Raw genomic sequence first — 22,942 nt, 5'->3', positions numbered from 1 at the left:
AGACCTGACGGGAAGGCGATTCCACGCGCAAAATGACGTTGAGACGGCGCGATGAGTACGTCCCTATGAGTCATGCGGTCGGAAACAACGGTAAGCAGTTGTTCGCACTCAGGAGGCCAAACTGTATCAGCTGCAGCAGTGAGAAAATAATGGCGGTCGGAACAGTCATATGAAAAATCACTGTCTGTCATATGGATGACGCGGTCGCCACAAGAAAATAATGCTGAAGCTGTTGACAAGAAATGCCATCCCAAAATCATCAGATGCGCACAAGGTAAGAAGGAGTACAGCAAACTGCACATGGTGGCGGACACCGTCAATAACAACTCGCACAGTGCACTTCACGGAAAGGCGCAGAGTGACATCATTTGCTCCACGAAGTTCAGGCCCATCATATGGTGTCGTCACTTTCCGCAAACGGCAGCACAAATCAGCGTGAATAACCGAAATTGCAGCCCCTGTATCAATCAAAGCTTCGACAGGTAGTCCTTCCGCTAAAACAGAAATCATATTGAACGGCCGATCTGGAGGACTTTATTGATTTCGCAAAGTGCAGTTTTACCTCCAGAAACTGCATCGCCTAGTTTTCCGAGTGACGGATAGGGAGAGCTGTTGCGGGTCGGAGTGGGGACACGGAACCGCGGCATGGAGATGGGGAGCGGCGTCGGGAAACATGGGCTCCACTAGGTGCAGTAGAGTGGGGTGGCGGCGGAGAGAATCGGCGAAGCGGGCTGGAAGAAGGCCCGCGTTGATAATAGGAGGAAGGTAGCTCACTCTCGAAGGCGGCGTAACCACGGCGCTCGTCCTGAAGGCGTCGACTACAAAAGCGGGAGATATGTCCTCTAATTCCACAGTAGTAGCACACTGGGAAGGAGGGCGCCAAGGTGCGTAATAGGATGGTGCAGCTGGAGCAGTCGCCATTGCGTTGATGTGATTGTATGTAGGTGCCGGTCGAGGCGGGTGGTCAAAGGGAGGGGAAGATGCAGCTACTTGAGCATAGGTCGGTGGTGGGCGGGGAGCAGGATGTTCAGGTGCGATAGGGTGGGTGAGTGTTGCCAACTCCTCTTTAATGATGTTACGAAGTCCAGCGTCATTAGAAGGCGCGGGAGAATGATCGAGGACTTGGAGCTCTTCGCGGATGATCGCTCGAATGAGTGTTCGCAGATCGAGGTCCGCAGAGGTCAAGGCCTTAGCAAGGCCGGGGTGTGCGAGGCGGGGCAGCAAGCGGGAGGACTGCAGCTTGTCGAGGCGTTGGCAGGTGGTAATGATTGAATCGACACTTGAAGGATTTTGAGCAATTAGGGTGTTAACTAGAAGCCACAGAATTGATTCCTTTCAGAACATCGTAGACGCGGTCAGTATCCGGCATCGTGGGACTAAAGCGACGGCAAAGGGCAAGTACGCCCTCTGTGTAAGACGCATAGGATTCATCAGGACCTTGAAAGCGGGAAGCGAGCTTGGTCTTGGCGACCTCAGTCCGAACAGCCTGGTCGGCAAAGTACTGATGGAATTGCTGTTTGAAGGTGGACCAATTAGTAGTATGGGGTTCGCGATTGATGAACCAGTTTCTGGCGACCTCAATGAAGTAGAAAAAAACGTTGAGAAATTTTAAAGCGGCATCCCACCGGTTGTAGGCACTGCAGCGTTCATAGTTGTCGAGCCAGTCATCCACGTCTTCGTCGCGACGACCAGCGAACTTCGGTGGGTCGCGTTGTCGGAAGGGCGCGGTCGAAGGGGGCGTTGCAGGTGAGGCCGAGGTAGAGGGTGCGGCGGGGTCGGGGTTGTCTTCGTTCGGCATGGCGACAGTGGGAGGTGCACAACGGCGACCGGAACGCAGCTCCAGCGAGTGGCAGGGTACAGGGCAGCAACGGGATCGAGGTTCATCTCCACCGCTTGTGAAGGAATGCCAGGACGAGACGGCAAGACGTCTGTGGAAGGCTAGACCGAGACGGCGAGACGGCTGTGCCTGGTGTTTATTCCACCGGCGCGTACCACAGGCGCAGCCACGGGATGATGATGGTATGTACAAGAGAAAGAAGATGATCTCTGGAAGGCTCACAATATCAACATTCCTAGCCTCCGGAACAACCGTCTGCGTTTCAAGCGAAGCAACACAGGGACTTCCATTGTGCGATGTGGTTAAAATGCTAGGTGCGTATGTTTACGCATGTGACTTTTATGTGCGTGTATCATATGATCCTTATCCTCATCATAAATGGCCTTCCAAGTATGTCATGGGGCCAGCATTTAAAGTATTTATAAAAGGGTCCGTGCTTCTCTAAAATGAAGGTAAATTTCACATACAGTTCTGACGTCATTAATGCAGTCAGATAACAGCTGCTGTGAATTTTCTGAGCGAATGTGATTTTCTTACATTGATGGCAGTGAAACGCATGGAAAGGCGCAAACCTGTACTCAATATTAATTTATTGATAGAGCTGCTGTTTTCCTTACATTAGTAACATGGGTTTTCATATAAGGCCCTGAGGAGGGTTATTATTTTGGTGCATTATTTTGAAAAAAGCAGGCCACAAAACACTTTCGTTTGCCTAATACATGCAGCTCTTTTATCAGTGTTTAAATTGACATATACTGCCTGTATGAAGCCGAAAAGTAGGCATAGCCTAGGCAAAGATCTTCAGGCTGTTAGGCTAACAACTAAGTTATTTTAACATAACATAAGCCTAAACAAAACTTTGGTAGCTTGAAATAGAAACTGGCAATAAAACAAGCTTCGCTTAGCAGAAGACGTTGATAATAACCGCAGCTAGCGCGTTTAAAACCTTCTACATAATATGTGCTGCAGACAATGCTCACTTTTGTCTGCCGTATTGGGAACCAGAATCACTGTTACCATACCTCCTTTTTTTCTGGCCAGAAAAAATTCTTAAATATTACTGTATAAGGAGATGAGAGGATATATGCATGTACCATAATCACACCTAAACGAACACAGCTTTCACCTTGTAAATATATTTCCACATATTATGCTTTCGATAACCCTATCCATGGTGAGTGCATCCTGTTTCCCTGAATACATGTATTCTTTCCCAACCTCTACCAGGAGCCGCCAGATGTAAGCCAGTTTACCAACTCCCACATCATGTTATCTTTACACTGAAGGTAAAAAGCATGTATGGCCTTCTACTGAATACTAAGCAACCACTTTGTTTTCATTCCCATGGGCACTTTCAGAATTTTTTGGAGTTGTGCAGACAACACGCCAGCTTGTCTCTGCATCTGTCACCATTGACTGCCTAATCTGAGCACAACTCTGCAGGTTTGTTTGCACTGCTGCATTCCAGCTTGTGCAATTCTCATTGCAACATGAGCTAAGAAATGACTGCTGAAACAAAACTGGCCACCCGCTTTCACTGTGCAAAAAACAAGGTCATGCATTTCAGCGCAGAGATGAATGGCTTGGCCCGTTTAGTTGTCACCGCACTTTGCTATTTCTATTTTGGCTTTTCTAACGGACCGAATAACTTTACAGAGAGAAATCAGTACTGTTGCACGGTCACTCTTTTGCGAAATGCACAACTGCGGCAGTTACAAATGATTTTAGATATTCCAAATTACAAGGATTGTCATAATTTTATCGTGAATTTGGGATCATATTCGACAGCAGTGTGCTAAAATATGGAATTTTTAATACATGCACAAATCAGAAACACACTTCTTATATCGATGAATAGATAAGTATCTTTCGCATTAAAAGTTAAGTGGGCAGAAAGCAAGGAGGCCTGTTTACCTGACAGTGACCACCAACGTTTATAGATGACAACTAAATTGTGCATGGATTAATGAAAAAGCCACCAAATAAAGGCAATTATAATACGTGTACAAAGACTGCAGTCTGCTAGATTGAATAACTGATGATTTAACCTGTGCCAGATATCAGCTATGTGAATTTTCCTGTTACAACCAAGAAACGATCCAATATGTGCTGCTAACCTGTAGCTGCTCTAGTCCCGTATCCTTGGCTCCGAGAACTCGCGATACGAATGGCGTCGTCGTTTTGAGGTCGTTATTGCATGTTAGGGTATAGCGTAACTTTCAACAGGGGCACTCTTCAAATATTAGAAGGCAAAAATATTAGATCCTAGTTAGAATGTTTGCATATGTGGGTGGTCTTCAGCTGAGTCTAGACGACTAGCGGTCCAACGAGGAACATTACGGTAAGGTGTACTAGAGATAGGTTGAGTGGCGCGACTGCAGTGACATTTAGAAGCGCGTCGTATAGAACGAATAGAGGGCGCTTCGAGAAACCTGGCTTGGTGCTGCATCCTAGCTGCAGCGGACCTTGCCAGCCTGCGGCGCCGCACGTATTAGTGCATTTTGGCATAGTTGAGGTGGCAAATTACGTTGTACATTACGGGCGTAAGTTTGCAACGGCATTTTCAACACAAACGAAGAGCAGTTCTGCGCGCAGATCGGCTGCGTGTGCCCGGTAACTGCTCTCACAGGTGCTGCTTGGATGGAGCGTCTGCTACGGTGACAGAAGTTGCGCGTCTACGCGCAGTCGTTCTTCTTGGTCGAACCGTAGTGGTAACCTAGACGAGTCTTGTTGCAACATCAAGTTTGAATTTAATGTGTGCAGGAAGCGGAAGATCCAAGGACAGGCTGTTTGTTTTATGTTGGCATCGTAGTAGGTGCGCCATGCTACCAGAGTTTACACGGCTGTCGCCTTCCTTATTATGCCGTGCTTTGTATGATTACTTTTATTCTAGCGCAGTTCAAATCAGAAGACAAGAACATTTGCATGAGCGTACATAAAAAATAACAGTCTGCACGGCAGGTTAAATGTGTCCGAGATGCAATCAATTATTGTCGAGGGAACTGCTTGGTCGGAGCGTCTGTTGCACGGTGACAGATTACGCGCTTCGCAATCGCTATTCCTACTTGTTCGACCACGGTGATCACCTAGACAAGTCTGTATCGATAACGGCGTCAATTGAAAACAGAATTCGCGGGAAGTCCAGCATTGACAGACGTTCCGTCGGGATTGTTGTAGTCGGAGTTTACATGAAGACCGCATTTATAGATTTATTAGATATTTACGAGGCGCACGTTTAATCGGAGCCGTCTTGCATTTCTAGGCACGGCATCACTCGCCAGCGCCGATCGACACTGCGTGCGAAATCCTATCTTCTTTCCCAGCCACAATATGCGCGTACTCACGGAAAATATAGCGTTCCTCAAAATGTAGTTCACACACAGACATTTTTCATCGAACGGTTTGTGAGCGCGATGCAGGTTCTTTTCACTCAGCTTCCTACAGACTTCGTCCTTAGGAACACGAACAAAAAATTTGCAAGTAATATAATAATTGTTTATTCTTCAGCATTTTGCAGTTATTTCCAGCCAGCCTAAGAAATAAAATTTGGCTTGTGAGCGGGTCTGGCTGTCAAGCTAGAAACATCGCTCGCGAAGAATAAATCAGAACGTAGGACCTCCTGGTGACAGTAAACGAATAGCGTTTATACAGTGCAAAATATTGATTATAATTCTCATTATGCACGCTCATATGTACAGCAGGCTCCCAAAATAAACTCACAAATACACTCAAATGAACTGACACATGCTAATACACTAATGCAAGAAGCACTCGTATATTATGTCGAAGCAGCATGATGTATAGTGCCGTACGCAAGATGTGTGGCTATTCTGCCTAATATTCGATTCAATGTGTTCAGTTTGTAAGCTGGTGCGAAGCCGTAAATTGCGAGACCGTAACGTGAAATGGCTTCCCTCAAGCAAGCGGGTTTAACACCAGCGTAGCCGGTGCAACAGCCGGGCGCATCGCAGTGCCGGTCCTTCAGCATTCTAACCGCATCACAAGCACAGCCGCCCTGTGAAGAAATTCCACCCGAAAAACAACGAACGATGCTAACAGGGACCCCGGAACTTTTTTAGAGTGAGTAGGTTAGGGTTGGGGGGGTGGAGGTTCGAGCTTATTTTGTTATTTATTTATTTAATACTCATTTACATAAAAAATCATTTTGTTTTTTTATATTTCAATGTTGAAAGGTTGATGCAAGCAGCCACGTTATAGCGACGACAGTAGCCCTGTCCACATGTACCCGATAGAGTCAAGTAGAGTTTGCTTGTCGGGTAAAAAACCAGTTGCCAGGTTCATGTAGACGCTGTCGGGTCGACTAAAATAAGCGGCAGAGCGAGTCGAGTTAACTCGCCTGCAGGGGGTAGGTGAACTCGCCTGACCCGCCTTTCCAAAAACCATGTATACGCAGTCGGGTCAGGGAGTCGGGTAACAGGGAACTCTCAGAAAGATTCCGGTCATGAGATCAGTCGGCCAGAATGGCAGCCGCCGTCGGTCCCCGCGCTGTTTCCACCCGAGCTTCTTGGACCGACCGGGAAGTGGAATGTTTTCTGGGGCTAATAAATAAAAAAAAGTGAGCGAGGCGCTGGACAGCAGACGGCAGCGCAACCAAGATGTTTACAAAGATGTGCAGGCCGAAATGGCCAATCTCGGCTACCACTGGACGTGGCAGCAGTTGCGGAACTGCTGCAAGAATTTGAAGAACCGATTCACGGCCGTGAGTATAAACATTCCGCCACCCGAATTTCGACACCCATACGGAATGATACGACGTTGCAGCACAATTCTGTCTTATGTGACAGAAACGGTTGGAGAAAGAGAGAAGTGGAGCTGCACCGTCGGCTTGGAAGTGGTAGGACCACATGAGCGCGCAGCGGGAACCCGCGGGCCAAAAACAGGAACCGGAAACTTGCACGATAACTGCGAACCTCGACGCTAGGCGCCGCTGCGATACCTACGCGCTTGAACAGAGTTCATGTAGACACCAATCGGGGCGAGTCAGAGGCGAGTCACCTAGCCCGACGCCGACTCTACCCGGTCCTGTCGGGTTCATGTAGACAAGGCTAGTATGTATACAGTAGTCAGGAAGGCAGCGGAAAGGCTTCGAAAAGAAACCATTCGAGTGGACTGACTCGCACCCACTGTGAATGAATCGGCAGCGGCGATGGCCACAAGCGTGCTCGGCGGTCATCGAACTGAACGCTTGACGTTGTTTAAAGCTGGCAAGGAATCTTCGAGATAAAGAACCAAACACAACTTCAAGAATCTGGAAAAATGTGTAAGCATTTGCATGCGCCCATGATCAATGAAGATAAGTTTGGTCATATCTGGCATTAAAAACAAAATCATAAAGCCGTGTGCCGGCTGTTTTGAGTGCGAACGAACAAAAGGTGCAAAGATTCACGGCAATATAAAACGAATTGAAATAGGAAGCTTTACACACGAAGAGAGATGAATTGTATTAAAAAAGTTTGTGCATAGTTGGTTTTAATTCTTCTAATCATGATCATGAACGGGTCAGACAGTCGACTTCTGTTGGGACATGAGTGGTTTAGGTTACTTATATACGAAATGCTTTACAGCTGGCTACGAAGCCAAGTAGTAGCTGAGCCCCAGTGTGCTTTGCAATAAAAGAGTCCTTGAAATAAAGTGTTTCAATTGTCAGGAGTCTGATACAAGTGAAAGCAATTGGAGACAGGGGGGGGGGGGGGCTGCCCCTTTGGAAAAATGTTGGAAAGTGTTCCGAGGTCTCTGGATGCTACGCAATCGTGCGGCCATCTGCACTTCTCTCCTAGTGGGACCCGGTGCTTCCAAATCCAGCTCGACCGCAGCGCCCCCGCACCAACTTTTCATGCGCCGTGCGTCACGCAAAAGTAAGGGCGGCGGCAGGCGTTCGCGGCACTCAACCCATTGCTAGGGTCCCTACAATTTCTAGTAGACTCTAATTACGGCGCGCACCACTCTGCCCACATCTATGAGCGAGCGGCGATAGCTTCGTTCGCTCGATATTGCCGGCATCGAAGGAAATGGACTCGCACTCTCCTCGCTGTCTTTCTCTCCCCTTGATATCCTTTCGCGCTCGGTTGCACCTCTGATGGCGTCGCGGCTCAGCCCGCAAACGGTCACTTCAGCCGCGCTCTGATAAGTGTCGAATTATAACAAGCAGAAATGGGGCTGCTGGACCGCAGTTCCTTATACGACATATGATAACAGAAAACTGCAGCACCGTGTATAGCACCACTGCAACCCCGTACCGCTAGTACCCGTGGTAGTGTGCACACGCAGATTGCTCCGACCAGTTATAGGTGCAGAGCAGCTCCATTGCACCTGCCCTCTTCGGACCATCTGCGCATCCGCAATGCGCACAGCTTGCACAGAAGGGGCAGTATAGGCTGCGTTTTTCTTCGAGTTTACAGGCACACACAAAAGTTTCCCTAATATAGAAATCACGTTTGGCAGTGGCGAGCAACGGACGCACGCGCCTTGCATATCATTTTTTTTCGCACTTTTCTCAGGACAGAACAGCCGCTGCCAGGTTGCTTAAAAAACCAAGCGCTGCTTCTGCCGTCAGCGGTAATCGGCAACGCCCCCCGCACTTGATAGTAGCAGTGTCGAGCGACGGTCCCACCCTTACACGGCTCGAAAGTCCTATCGCACTTTTTCCAGGTTGGTGGATTCTTGCTTCCTGCTTTAGCTTCTCTGTATCGACTCTGCTGCTGGCAAACGTTTAGTGAAGTGGTTTGTGTACGAAATTGTTGTCTATGGGAGATACAGATTAAGAAGTTTGCGCTGCTTGCAACAGAACAACTGACACTCCTGAGAGCCTAATCACATGTAAAGAATGTCAGTACCCATAACATGTAGAAGGCTGTTCAGGAATCCCTTAGTAGGGCATGCCATTCAGTCATGGCTCTCAGAGAATTGCACTGTTCAACGCGCAAAACAGGTTCATCTCGCAGCGGGAAAATGGCACCTACAGCCGAGGTTCCTGCTTGTGCCATTGGATATGCTTTTCTTCAGCTGTCAAAAAACTAGACAGTTTAATGTCATTTATAGAAAAACTTGATAACATTGAGCAGTCCGTCCAGACAATGTCTGGCCACTTTTACGAAATCATGAAGCGTCTGGATAATGAAGACAAGGAAATCGCGCAGCTGCAGAAAACCATGGCCCAAGTCGAGAAAGCGCGCTGCGATCAACAACTCTCTCAGCTTAACCTTGATTTGGACGAGCTGGAATTTCGTGACAGGAAAAAGAACATAGAAATTCAAGGTGTTTCTGAAAGTGAGCAGGGGAATCCCCTATGCAAAGTTAACGAAGTGGATAAGAAAATTGATGATGCCGCTCTTAGTAAGACCGATATTGAGGAGCGCTACCGGCTTCCAGCAAAAGCGAACAAGATCAGCCATTATTATGAGCTTCAAGCGACAAGCTAAGTGAAAGCAATGACGTCAAAACAAGGAGGCTTTGGCAGAGAAGGGGTCAACGCGTGTACCTGTGTTGAAACAGTACCTGGACAAAGAACTCCTTTCTTCAGTAAAAGAAAGAAACAATATCAGGTTTGTTTGGTGCGAAATGTGCTTGTTCGCCGAAGGGAAGGTGGCACTGCTCAAATTATTCGAGACGAAAGTGACCTTAATTGTGGACTTTTAAGCAGGTATCCGTTGTGAACGCTGTACACAGACATAGCAAATATCCTCTCCCATGTGAAATTCATGACATGAACTGGAAAGGCCGACAATAACTAAGTTTTCGTCTAAATACTAGATCAGCAAAAATTCGAGATCATTGCGGTATAACCAGCATTGGAGTAATGCGAAAGCTTTGGCACATCCTCGGCACTCGTCGCCTCCATTTGCTCCTCTTTGATTCTCTTTACCTCTCTTTGCCCCGCCGGGCACTGACGGCTTAGACATGCTGCCATACGCCCACACAATGCGCAGTTAAGCACCACGGCATCAGCGCGAGAACACAGCATCGGCACGCGGCAACGGTGGGAGAGCAACTGGCGTACAAGCGGTGCGCCTAAGCAAGCATCTCAAGGGCATAATTGCAAGCGGGGGGGGTGGGGGGGGGGGGCAAGTTTTGGAAACCTATTTTTTACATTTTAACATGAGCATGTGAAAATAACTTTGAACAGCTAAGCACAGTATGTAAATACAAGAAAGTAACAAAATTCGTGATATCGGTACGTCGTCTAGGCGGCAATCGGCCTTCAGGTCACCGCGATGCAAAAATCACAACACAGAAATCGAAAGGGTACACTTTTGCATCAAGCGCAATACGTGCCAGAAGATATGAAGTAAACGGGATTTTATTAATCTACGGCAGACTGTGTGACAATAAAGACAGAAACTCTGAACACATTTGACATTCACCAATGCTCTTGGGAAGCCTATTTCTGTTTGCGGAGGCATGCGGAAAAAAATGAATTACGTTATCCTCTTCAGACCCCTTGTCTCTCTACAGGGACACTGGTTCTCATATCCTGAGGAGAAACTCAGTTTATGTAGAACATAGACCTAGTGTCCCCCTCGGAGGACAATTTTTGTGGCGCCTCCTGTGAAGAGCGGAGAGAGATATCACGCTCCGTAAAGAAGACATCATGGCGCGATTAAACACGAGAACGTTTTATATGCGACGGAGAGATAAGTCGCATTCTACCATTGAAAACTGTCTTGACTGGAACCGTATTCAATATATAGAATTGCTATCGCTTAAAAAACAATTTAGTATAGTTTATTGCGAAAGAGCATAGTGTTCTGCCACTAGCGATATATTAAAATAAATGTATGTCCTTGCATGGGGACATTGGGTTACAGAGCTGGCAGTTCTTGGTTGGTTCCGGGTGATGAAACGTTTTTTGTTCATCACACGCAGCTTAGAAATTAAAACACTATTGTAGTTTGTTTATGCCCTGGCTAATAGCAAGGCCGAAGAGATCTCGGGGTCAATTTGTGACCTTTATAACTCCTATATATACGTACCTGAAAGTGAAGAAGATCCTAATGATGCATGCTCCTGTAATACTGAGGAATACACTGATGCCACATCTGGCAGTGACCAGGAAGAGCCAACTCCTCAAACTTGGCGGTGACGTGTTTTCTGGAGAGGAGCGAGTTCGGCTCCAGAGAATGATGACCCAGATCTAGAAACCTGGACATACTGCTCATTTGTTAATTATGAATATTACACATTAGATTCTTTCAAGTTCTGAGTAGGGGGACATTCTGACAGCGTTTGAGGATGCCTACAATAGCGTGGGAATATCCTGAACTACCTAAGAAATACAAACATAGGAACCCTAGTGTCCCTGTAGGAGGACATGCATTTTCAGCCATGGCGAAATTGCGATAACTGGAACTGAAGTAGAAGCTGATGGGGCCGTATATTCATTTCACGTTGGCGTGGCATCGCTCCGCGCCACACCGTCACACCATTATTTCGCATTAGTTTACATTAATTCACTATTATCACCCTTATTTCACCATTTATTCACCTTAAATAACACTTAAAATTTTTCAATAATCATTTATTCGATTTTCATTAACTGCGCATTTCTCTTGTTTCATCTCAGTATCCATTTCGGGTGTTCAAATCTGGCGCAACTCGTTGGCTTCGCGCACACTTCCGGGCACGTGGTCCCAAACTTACGGCGTTTTCAAATTTGGCGCCACTTTTGCTCTCGCCCCGCCCACTTTTTCGAACCATTCATCCGATCCCGAAAATATTTCTTTCCTGAGCACCCTCACATTATCCTCCTTTGATTACAGCCACTCGTCTGACGCTATCGCTTCTGATTTCCCCAGAACAGCTGCGGCCACGTTTTTGCGGACACGACCTTGGCAACGTGGCTTAGTAAAGCTTTCGCTTTCATAATGACTATCAATTCTCTATCTTGTTAAACAGCTTTTGTTTTGCAGCGAAAGCTACTCTCTACGCTAAACGAAACGATTTCGCCTGTCTTGGCTATCTGTTCTAAATGCGCAAGCGCGAGTTTTGCCTCAGATGACACGTGCGTGACGTCACTGCTGCGCTGCCGCCGAGACCGCCGCCGACTCCTCCGCATCACCCCCTCCCCCGCTGCGCGTTGACGCCAAGCCTAGCTATGCGCCTTACAGCGCGTGCGCGTGGGGTCGAATGAATAAGGGAGGCGATGCGCTCGGCCATCAGTTGCAAGCAATAGAAGAGAAGCCCTGATTGTTGCAGCAGCTTTCGCTATGTATACTAGGCTAAGCACAGCTAAGCCACCGCTAATTTATTTTTTCGATTCAGTAATGATTCAGAGGCTTGGCTGACTGACAGCGATAACTTTGAGTTGCCCTCGTTTTAAACATTCTCTTTAAATCGGAAATCCTCTGGTAGAGGTCGTGTATGCATGCTTGTTTGAGCGCGGTGTGTGAAAGTTTTACCGAATTGTGTTACATGCTGGATGATGTTGAAATTCTGTCAGATATATCCAAAAACACTTTAAGGCTTGTCGTTTACAGGCCACTGTCTGGTCGACTGAGCTCATGTCTTGCAATCATGCAGTCTTATTTAAATCCTGCAATAAGCAATGAGTATGATGTATTCATTGGTTGTGATTTCAACATGGGTATGTTACGTGCAACTATGAACAGTGCATCTTTCGATGTTTTACTCAGATGCTTTTGTGTTACAAATATTATTGCGAATACAGTCCGTAAAACACCCACCTCTCAAAGATGCATTCATATATTCGTAACTATCATCGACTCTTCACTCATCACTCAGGAGTTGCATGCTGGGACATGATTGATCATACGGGTGAGCATTTTACTCCAAAGTTAAACAGGGTATCTGAGACCATAAGCAAGCCGGGGAGATCGCGTGAATTGTTAGAGCGTATTAAAAAAAATAACAAATTTTGTCTGCTATTTATCGTCACCAGTGATGTTCTTGTTTTTCAGCACTTCAAGAGGTATGGGAATAAGCTTAATTCCGATATACGACAGGCTAAGGATAGATATTATGTAACTTTCTATCTGCATCGAATCGCCCTGATAAACTACTGGATAAGCTTCGGCTGTTCGACTCTGCCGTCTCCCTGGCTAGAAGCCACAATAAGACAACTAATAATGGCATAGATTATTTAAGTAATCACCTCACACAATAAGTTGGCAAATTTTCTACCTATTAATCGAATTCCTCAGCCCATTAATCTGACCTAGCCCTTGATAGATGGCCTTCGTCTATGTTTCTAGAACCTGTCCCTAAGCACGAAATTTTGTCAACGTTTAGAGACTTGAACAGCTGCTCTTGTGATGCGGATGATTTCCAGATACGCCCAGTTATTCTCGTCATCGACATAGTTGCTGCGCCATTATAACACATTTATAACTCGTGTATAGAAACCCTCACCACCTCCCCTATTTTCGAAGGTTGCTGGAGTTACAATCATATACAAGTATGAGGCAAACACAATTTTAGGAACTATCGCCCAGTAAGTAGTTTGCCGATGTTCTCAAAAATGTTGGAGAATATCATTCCTAAACGAGTTGAAAGCTTTTTGAATAAACACAGTACGATCCCCGACTGCCAATATGGCTTTAAGAAAAACCGTACAACAAGAACTTGCTCTTTTACACGAGACGTGATATATATTAAAGACCCTTTAAAATAGGAAACTTGCCTTGGGATTTTTTTTAGATTACAGCAAAGCATTTCACTGCATAAATCATAGCATCTTATTTCAACAGCTTGGTTCTTGAGGACTGAGAGCAAAATCATTAATTTTAACTAAACCTTATTTGTCATTTATAGAACAAAATTTCCATAGAAATGAATAAAATTAATCTGAGCGAATAGTCTCCAGCGGGGTTCCCTAAAGGAGTATTCTGCGACCATTGCTATATATACTGTACATTAATGATATATTAATTGCGGTTACCTATCCTCAGTTCGTAGTTTGCCGTGATGATACTGGTTTGTTTTTATCTGGCGATACTAATATTAATTTAATAAGCAATGCGAACATGTTATTTGGGGAATATAAATATGGCGCTGTAAAAAATCTTCTCACCGAAAATACTCTAAATTTAAGGCAATACTTATTCATGCAAAAAACAAAAAGTTCAATGAACTCAAACCACTATTCTAACAAACTAAATAGATTAAAATATTAAGGTTATTTAGGACGCCTGGCATAACATTCATCAAATATATGTTATGGGATGACCACATAAGCACAACTGCTTTATTAGTGCCGCAATAGCATCCCTTGACGACTAATTGACGCGTTGTTGAAAGTAAATTACTAAGCTTGTCTTTAGTGTTTGCATGGTGCTATTCTCTTGTCAACTATAAAAATGAACCATTACTATGTTTTTTTTTCTTGCAGCAACCCTGACCTATTGCCTCAGTGAAAGTTGGCATTACAGGTAAGCCTATACAATAATGAATATACATTATCAAGTGTGTGATATTTCGCTATTTTGTTGCAGCAGCCTTGTCCTACAGGGGAACCTTGCACCAGACTGACATCTCACCAGCAAAGCGGAACCTGAGTGCAATACTGAACGAGAAAAATCATTACCCGATAAAAGCTGGGAGGCGTCTTGCATGCGCAAAACTTTGAAGCAAGTAAATCTAAAGTTCAGACAGATCTTTTCACTACGGTGCTTTCATCCCATGAGCGTTCACGGACAAGCTTTGTGAACATGCGGGCACCGCAGCCCATAAAATGCTAGGCACATCAGAAATGAATTTTAAGGGCGACATTGCTCTCTGGCTTTGGTGAACTACACTGCCTGCACGTACACGACGTGCTAACTTAAGAGCCAGCAGTGACTTGTTTCAACAACGAATTTCCAGTTCGAATGGGACCATTTGACAACTGGTTTAAGGAACAACTTTCCAGTTGAACTGGGACCGGTAGCCAACTGGATTATGAAACAAGTTTTCAGTTACACTGGGATGGGTTGTAACTAGGCCAGCTGAAGTGGAAAATTGTTCTTTAAACCACTTTTACTGGAACCTAATGGTCCCAGTTAATTTTCAGCTGCCCATTGGGTTTATGACGCGTTTCATAAGTTGTCTTCTGCAAAAGATAAAACTTGTCTTATTATGCACTGTTTTACTAACATTTGAACTACTGCATGCCCATTAGTGTAGGGCGCCTCTACATACATCAACTCTAAAAACCAGCTGTTGCTGAAAGACGAGCTCTCACAATTGTTTCTGACCTGCCAAATAGACGTACACTCCACTAAAAATTTGTTTTCCCAGAATAAGCTAATCATCGTTTAAGATATTCATGCTTATAGACTGCTGCACAACTTTAAAATAGAGCAGCGAAAATGCACAGGCAATATATCGCACTTAGCCAATATACAGCTATTTCATTGTACACTTCGACGCGTTTAGAATCTACACTGGCAATTACCGCTCACGAAAACACACCACGGATGCAAAATAGTTTCATTTCAACTTCCATTCCTTCTTAATATTACTAAATGATGCAAATATAAGCAGAGAGCATTAGCTGCACTAACCTCCACGACATCTTTATCCCCGCAACTTCCCTTTGTTAGCGTTTTCATGATGCATGTGTAAACGTTCCCTTGTAGCAGTACACTCTGGGGGGCTAGCTGGTGCATGGATTTTCAAAATCATGCACCAACCAGGTCCCATGATGCCGCAAGATGAGCTTCTACAGCACAAGGCGGATTTATGGTCGCTTGACAGCGGAACTCATCTCTGGTCCGTCAAGGCAACGATTTGGTCCAAGACCCTTTTCCCAAGGGTCTCACCCCAGAAGAGCCGAGCACCTGGCCGGAGGGAACCTTGCACTCATAAGAAAACCGGTGGGTCCCCGGCGGCACTGGGGATCGAACCCTGCACCTGCCGAATGCGGGGTGGCTGCTCTACCACGAGTTCAAGCGAAGTGTTTTACAAGCGCTGTTTCAGATGCTATTATTGTTATTTTGATGTTTGTGTTTCTTTTATGACTGAACAGGTTTCTCTTGCTTACGACCAAGTCAACTTTGCCGATATATTTTTTTCTTTAGTTACTTGTATGAAATCGTGATATAAGTGCTGTCGCATGCCACAGCTCATTTGCTGTAAAAGGGGTGGAAACATTGTCAAGCGTTAATCGCTTTCATTTCCACCCGCTCCGCCAACGTACGGTAATGGAAAAATAATGGTTATTATTATTACAAAGAAGCTAAACTCTTTTACTGCTCCAAATTGAAACCATGAAATTGAAAGCCTGTTCTCTTATGAGGTCAGCATAACGCACACACGAATTGCAGGACGTACGTGAAGTAAGGCACTGGGAAATTGAACTTCCTTGTGCTTTCTTTGTTCAGAAAACTATGATGAGAACCTCCAAGAATTGTACAGGGAAGGAACGGGGGCAGTTTCCTCTTTCTTCGACTTTTTAGCCTCAGTTATGTGGAAAGCATCATTAGCTTTACTGAAAAAAAGCGAAGTTGCATATGCAGAAGATGTTTTTCGGTAGATAGTAGGCTTCAACATTGTGCAACATGTGTTTCATGAAAGTGGAGTTAATGGCGAGTTCATGAATGTCACAGTAGCTGTGCCAGATCGGATATTTCCTTCTCTGGAGCTGCATAATGGCGGCGGCACACTGCTCTTACCCACGTGCGAATACGAGTCCGTATAGAATCTTTCCACCTATATTTTACTGTTATTCATGCTTGGAACAGGCCTCTGCGGTGACGTTACGCCGACTTCTGAGTCCTCGGGGACCCCGTTCAGTCTGCATTCGATTCCAACGCGAATGTACGTTTCCCACTGGAGGTCGCTGATAGCGCGCGCCGTTAGGCCTAGTTGGCGCTGCATAAATTACGCTCGAGAGCCGATGTATGTAATTGGCTAGCTGAGGTGTGTTCCAGGATATAGAACCCATGTCACGACACTACATCGGCCCGCATTAGCGCAGTGAGAGATATCTGCGCCGTTTTATGCTACATAAAATGTCCGGAGCAATTAGTTTGGAAAAGCCAATTTTCACATGAGCACAAATGGGCTTACACTCACTTTCATGTACAAGCCGGGGCGAGTCACCAGGCGAAGGGGGCTGCAGGTACGTACAAATGTAGGCACGAAAGCAACGAAATAATTGTTGCAGGTACGTGGGATTTTACGCTCTAATGTGGCACACGGTTTCTATAAGCGGAGCTGCAGTGGAGGGCAAAATAATAAATTATACCACGTGGCGTTTTTTAACCCGCAGTCACACCGCACAGCACCCAGGCCTTTTCGCATTTTTCCTTCATTTTAAATGCAGCCGCTTCGCCCGAGGTCCGATTTGGCCATTTTGGGATCAGCAGCCGAACACAAAAACATCCGAGCCTCCGCGGTGCATTCAACCGCCCGCCTGAAGACATCCAACTCAAATTGCTTGTTTTAAACTTCTGCCACAATGCAATTACGAGCATTCTCATTCGCTCGTAATTGCATTGTGCTCACATGACGGGAATCCTCCATTGCCTGTACTCATAAGCGCGTTCTTTTTCTTATAATTAGTGCGCTTGGTGGTTCTGCGATTGCCTGAGAGGTAAATGGGCCGAGTACATGGAAACTCACCCGTCGCCGCATGAAGGAATGACGTAGTGAGGAAGGAATCCGAGACACTCAACGCGTAGGCCAGGCGAGTGGAGTTCTGGTTAGAGACCTCCACCATGGCGGTGTATCGTCCCTTGCCTATGAAGTCGACGAAAAAGCCGAAGTACCGGCCATCATTTTGCTGATGATCGGGTTCTGGAAAAAGGTTCAGGAAAGGCAGATGATGACAGAAAGCGAGAGAGAACATCCGAGCACAGCCTTTGTTTAATAATCCTACACTGCGGAAGAGGGCCGAATGCCTATTACCATACCAAAGAACGGCTCTTACCCTCTGCGTCGTCACGAAGTGGGAACTTTATCGGCTGCGGATCCTTCTCCGGGCGGTAAACTGTGGCGAGGACAACGGCGCCTAGAACCAACTTCTTGCCCTTCGTTACCTTGGCGTAGACGATCGCTCGGTCGGACTTGTCCACGATCAAGTCGAGCATCTTGCAGGTGACTAGTATAGGCTCGTAGTCTTTTGCTCTGGGTTCGGACTCCACCCGGACGCTGACCTTCACTGGAGTCGAGGCGAGACTCGGCATATGAAGTGTCCTGTTTCCAACCTTGTAGGCAGGAAAAAAGTGTCAGTGAGCCTTGGTAATCTTCAGCCACCAGACAGCCGCCATTCAGTGCATTCAGAAAGCAGCTACGCACTTGCACCAGCACTTGCAAGGTAACTGCGCGGGTTAGCAGATGTGGTGTAACGGCAAGAGAGCGCTAAAGGTTGGATATATACACTTAAATTCTCTGCGCGTTTTCTACCGTCAAATGATGCGTTATACATTACAGTACACGAATTACTTTGTGGTATTTTCCTACTACCGATAAATAATTTACAAATGATTTTCTTCTCTCATGGTGCTTCGGTTCTGGTTTCATTGACCGAACAAAAACTGCGACGTCAAGTTTGTTTTGGTCACGTTATCCACAAGAAAAACTAATATAATCGCTGATATGTAGTTTTATTTCACTATAACATTTAGTGTGTTCTCTTACAAGACCTTGAATTACGAAAAATGACCCGTCAAAAAAATTATATAGCCGATTTTTTATGCCGCTTGTAACCTAAACAGAAACCACACGTTAGAGTGTTCGTTGCGCTGATGAATCCGAAAACCCAAACAGTGCCAAGAAGAAATTCAATTATAAATTATTTAGCGGTTATTATTTATGCCTGGTGGCTCAAACATGAGGACGTCGTCAGGATATACAGGGTACTTCACGTCAAACTGTACGCGATTTTTGAAATATCGTCTTTTTGAGTTAGCAGAGCGATTTTTTCGACATAGCATTGTGAGCGGTATAGTACATTGTAATAAAGCTATGAAGTGCTAACTAGCAGGCTGGTTAACTAATGTTGAATAGTTAACTCTTCAACTATTACTGTAAGGCTTCTAGAACACGTGTAGCCCACCGTATGTAGTATCCATTTATGTTTTTAGAATTTCGAGAAAGAGGTTACCATTGGCTCTATGACGCAAGATATTTTGGCTACATCGCGTCAAAATAAATGCGCTTTTGAAAAGCTTGCAGGCAAAGCAACTTCTTTAGTGGATGTAACTCGTCGAAGTAGTCAAAATTTGTTGAGCCACAGCGCTGAGGGTATCTGCCGTTTAGAAATTATAAAAACTGATAGTGATATTATTTTCTGTATTTCTGGATCCTAACCGAAATAGTAAGAAAGTTAACAGTTGAATATTAGTTAATTAGCCTGCTAACTAGCACGTCCCATCTGAATTCTGATGTACTACACCACTGACAATGGTAAATCAAAAAAGCGTTCTTCTAACTCATAAAGCCGGTTTTTAAAAGTTGTCTAGAGTCTTAGGCGAAACCCCCTCTATTATAAAGCGGGTAAAAAGAGACAGGCGATTACCAGTGGCGATCCTAAAAGAAAGGGCAATGAAGGCGATGCTAAGCGATACGAAAAGCAAACTGTCACAGAATGTGGCAGTTACCGTGGTAATCGTAGCAGCGGGACTGAACAGTGACGCTGCGCATGTGGTGCAAAGATTAGCTCAAAACGCTCACGATAGAAACGCAATAGGACAGCAACGGCTGATTGAGGGGTGGACACTGCATGCTTGGACGGTGCGTAGAGGTTGACAGGGATGTGGCGATTGAAAGTCGGGAAATAGGGAAGTCCAGGATGGATAAAGGTTTGCACCTGGAAGAAACAACAAGTGTGTGTGGAACACGGTTTGGCAGAGAGTTTGCACGACACGGCATCCACCAGTTGAAGAATGGGAACAGAGATCGACTAGCAGGCCATGCATTAGCTTTTTTAGGGACTCCGCGGGGACCCTGGACGTAGGACTAGCTGGCAGCGAAGCAGGAAGCATAGTAATGTAGGTTGTGCCCAATAAAGTGGCCACTTAGCGTTCAATGAAGAAAAATATAAAATAAGTTAATCACAAGGATCAGATATACAAACCTAGTAATGGGTAGAAAGAGAGCGAATAGGTTAGAAACAGCACAGCACTTCGAGGACGATGAATAGGCGTGTACGCTCTATGCGCGACGCAAATGAGGGATCTGGAAAATCCTCCGCTTATCAGGGGCTATGTCTTGGAAGGGCGCAACACAAAAGGAACGGGGAAAAAGAGGGAGGAGAAGGAGTCGGTATCCTGATCCATCAAGGACCAAAATGCCACAGATTAAATCAACTTGCAAAACTTGCCTCGGTAACAGCATTAATTATCTGCAAAAGTTCATTGTTATGGGTTGTTTATTTATGGACCTGTGGCGATGGTAGGCAAAAAATACAGGTTCTAGTTAAGTGTCCCAAAAACGATATAAAACAGATGGGAGGTGCTGCAGTAGTAATTGTATTCGGCGCATCAATGGTGACTCTGATGATCTGGATGGGTGCCCAGATTATAACGGGAAGTTAATGCAAGACCTCTGAGAGCAGCGGTAATTAGCTATTACAAATGGAGGAGCTAAATGTGATAGATAGATCATGTAAGATTTCCAGAATATGCAGACGAGCATTGACTACGGCCTTATCTCGCAAGGAATCTGTAGCAAGCTTACAAAAATAGAAATAGGCGAGGAAGGGGAGAAGTGCCTTGGAAGTGATAATAAACGTATTAATCTGCACATTGGCGCCAGGATCAATATAGGAACGCAGAAAATACAAAAAGGGAGCGAGAAATGAAGCGAACAAATAGCGCGATAGCACCAAGCGCTGAGGAACCAATACAGAAATGCGTTTTGAAATATGGGCTTTATAATAATTTAGAACAACTCATGAGTACGAAAATCAAAGAAGTGAAAGCGGGAACACACTGAAAATTAAAGAGGATGCCACAAAACTTGTGAAAAAGTAAATCAAGGAGGACATAGGAAAAAACGGCCTTACTGGTCGCAACACATAGTTGCAAAGAAGTCGCTGTTATCAAAAGAGAAAACAGGAGAATAATGCGAATCTTATAGACATAAGAACGTGAGAATGCTGGCCCTCGCTTAGGGAAAAGTAAAGCAGTCGACCGATCGCTGGATGGCTGAAGTTGGCGATTCAATTATGGGTGCACGGTCATGAAAATTCTGGAACCGTGCAAGCTATCTGGGTAAAAAGAATGAGAGAAAGAAAGAATGGATTCAGGATACAGGGAAAAAATGTTTATACGAGAGAAAATGCTTAGAGAATTACGATGCTGGTGATAAGTACATTACATCAACTATAGCTGAGTCATTTAGTAGCGAGGATAGGGTGATAAGAGATAGGGGTTCAAGCCGATTATTTAACTCGGTTTTAGAAGCAAGAAAACTTCGTTAATTGGATTTGAAATAGTCAACACAAATAAGGAAAATCTGGACAGCAGGTGACAGAGAAAACGCAATTTGATATATGGAGAAAAACGACACAGGATCAACATAACATTCTTAAGACCTATTAAGATAGCATCAGTTACTGACAGGCTGGCAATACAGGCGGTGAAATTAAAAATGCTGACATGGATAGCAACTAATAAACACAGAAATACACAATGGGTTCAGGCGGAATAGGCGCTTAAATGATAGCCAGTTTCCGCTTACTGAAAAAGCTAGGGCGGAAAAGAGACCTGTGTATTTAGCCTTCGTGCACATAAGCAGTGCATCCGACAACGTGAACAGGGGACTCCTATGAAACAGAAAAAAGATGAAGGCATCAGTCATGAGATAACTGATATCGAGCTCGAAATATAGTGAGATAATGAAGATGAAAGTGCATTTGAAAGAATTTTAGGTACACAAATGATTAAGGCAGGGTTGCCCTCAGTCACTGCTGCGGTTCATGCTTTATGTGATAAAGTGTCAAAATGAGGCTACAAGAAACCCGTTTAGCTTATAATTTGTCGTAAAGGTTAACCGAAAATGTCATAGAGCAGCGGCTTCCAGGTTTATTACTCTACTATTTCATATTGTATTATTAGCAGATAAATGTAGTATTTGCAAACTCTGGATAAATCTTGTGGAGCAAAAAAAGGCGCTTTACAGCTCACTTTTTGCGCAAATATCCCAGTTATGATATTTAACGATTGAACTAACCAGATGCTTACACCAAACCGCCTTGAAATAAAAATATTTGAGGAAAACGAATATCTCAGTGTATGAGAAAGGATTGAAAGCTCCAAGGCTTACTTTCAGGAAAGCGGTTTTGTGCGGAAAGGTAGACGCCACTTGCGACCATCCGGGAGATAGTGGCGGCGGTAAAGGAGCTCGTCTCGGAAGGCGAAATGGTGGGACTGACGGCGGAGAGCACGGGAAGGAGGTCGAGACGATTGGCCAGATAGGAGATCAAAAACGCAAGTGATATACGGGTCTTTGCGTTACTCGGAAGCCATATCAGCGAACTCAAACTTCAAAGAAGGCAGGGCGGATATACAAGGCGCTGCCGCAGATGGTACAGGGGAACGTGGGATTGCATCAGCATCGGCATGTTTTCGGCCGGAACGATAGAAAACGCGTATATCGTATTCTTGGAGTTGCGGAGCCCATCGCGCCAGTCGACCAGAGGGATCTTTCAAAGAGGACAGCCAGCAGAGGGCGTGGTGATCGGTGACAACGTCAAAGGGGCGCCTGTACAGGTAGAGGCGAAATTTGACTATCGGCCAAAGGATGGCTAAACACTCCTTCTCGGTGACAGAATTGTTGGCTTCAGCTTTTGTGAGTGTACGGCTAGCGTAAGCGACAACGTATTCGTGAAAGCCTTGCTTGCGTTGAGCGAGTACTGCACCGAGGCCGACGCCGCTGGCATCCCTGTGGAGTACCGCTGGAGAACGAGGGTCGAAGTGACGCAGAATTGGTGGAGTGGTGAGAAGGCGACGGAGTGTGGTAAACGCTTCATCACAGGCTGGCGACCAGGCCGAAAGGTCGTGGCTGGAAAGGAGCTTGTTCAAGGGGTTGACGATAGTGGCAAAATTCCGGACCAAGCGGCCGAAGTAGGAGCAGAGGCCGACGAAGCTGCGGAGGTCTTTTACAGAAGTGGGCTTTGGAAATTTGGCCACAGCTCGCAACTTG

The 22,942-nt window shown here is 45.4% G+C and overlaps 1 protein-coding gene across 1 annotated transcript in view; it reads right to left on the bottom strand.

The window, feature by feature from the left end:
* Positions 1-22,942, bottom strand: part of LOC144103464 (calcium-activated chloride channel regulator 3A-1-like) — a 57,202-nt gene that overhangs the window by 11,386 nt on the left and 22,874 nt on the right. The window contains exons 8-9 of the mRNA XM_077636174.1: positions 17,724-18,000; positions 17,417-17,590 (exon numbers count right to left, since the gene is read on the bottom strand). Of these exons, the coding sequence (XP_077492300.1) occupies positions 17,417-17,590; positions 17,724-18,000 (451 nt within the window). The remainder of the gene's footprint in view (positions 1-17,416; positions 17,591-17,723; positions 18,001-22,942) is intronic.

Source organism: Amblyomma americanum, chromosome 9 (genome assembly GCF_052857255.1).
Source record: "Amblyomma americanum isolate KBUSLIRL-KWMA chromosome 9, ASM5285725v1, whole genome shotgun sequence".
Taxonomy (NCBI): domain Eukaryota; kingdom Metazoa; phylum Arthropoda; class Arachnida; order Ixodida; family Ixodidae; genus Amblyomma; species Amblyomma americanum.
This window is presented reverse-complemented; position numbering and strand designations above follow the sequence as displayed.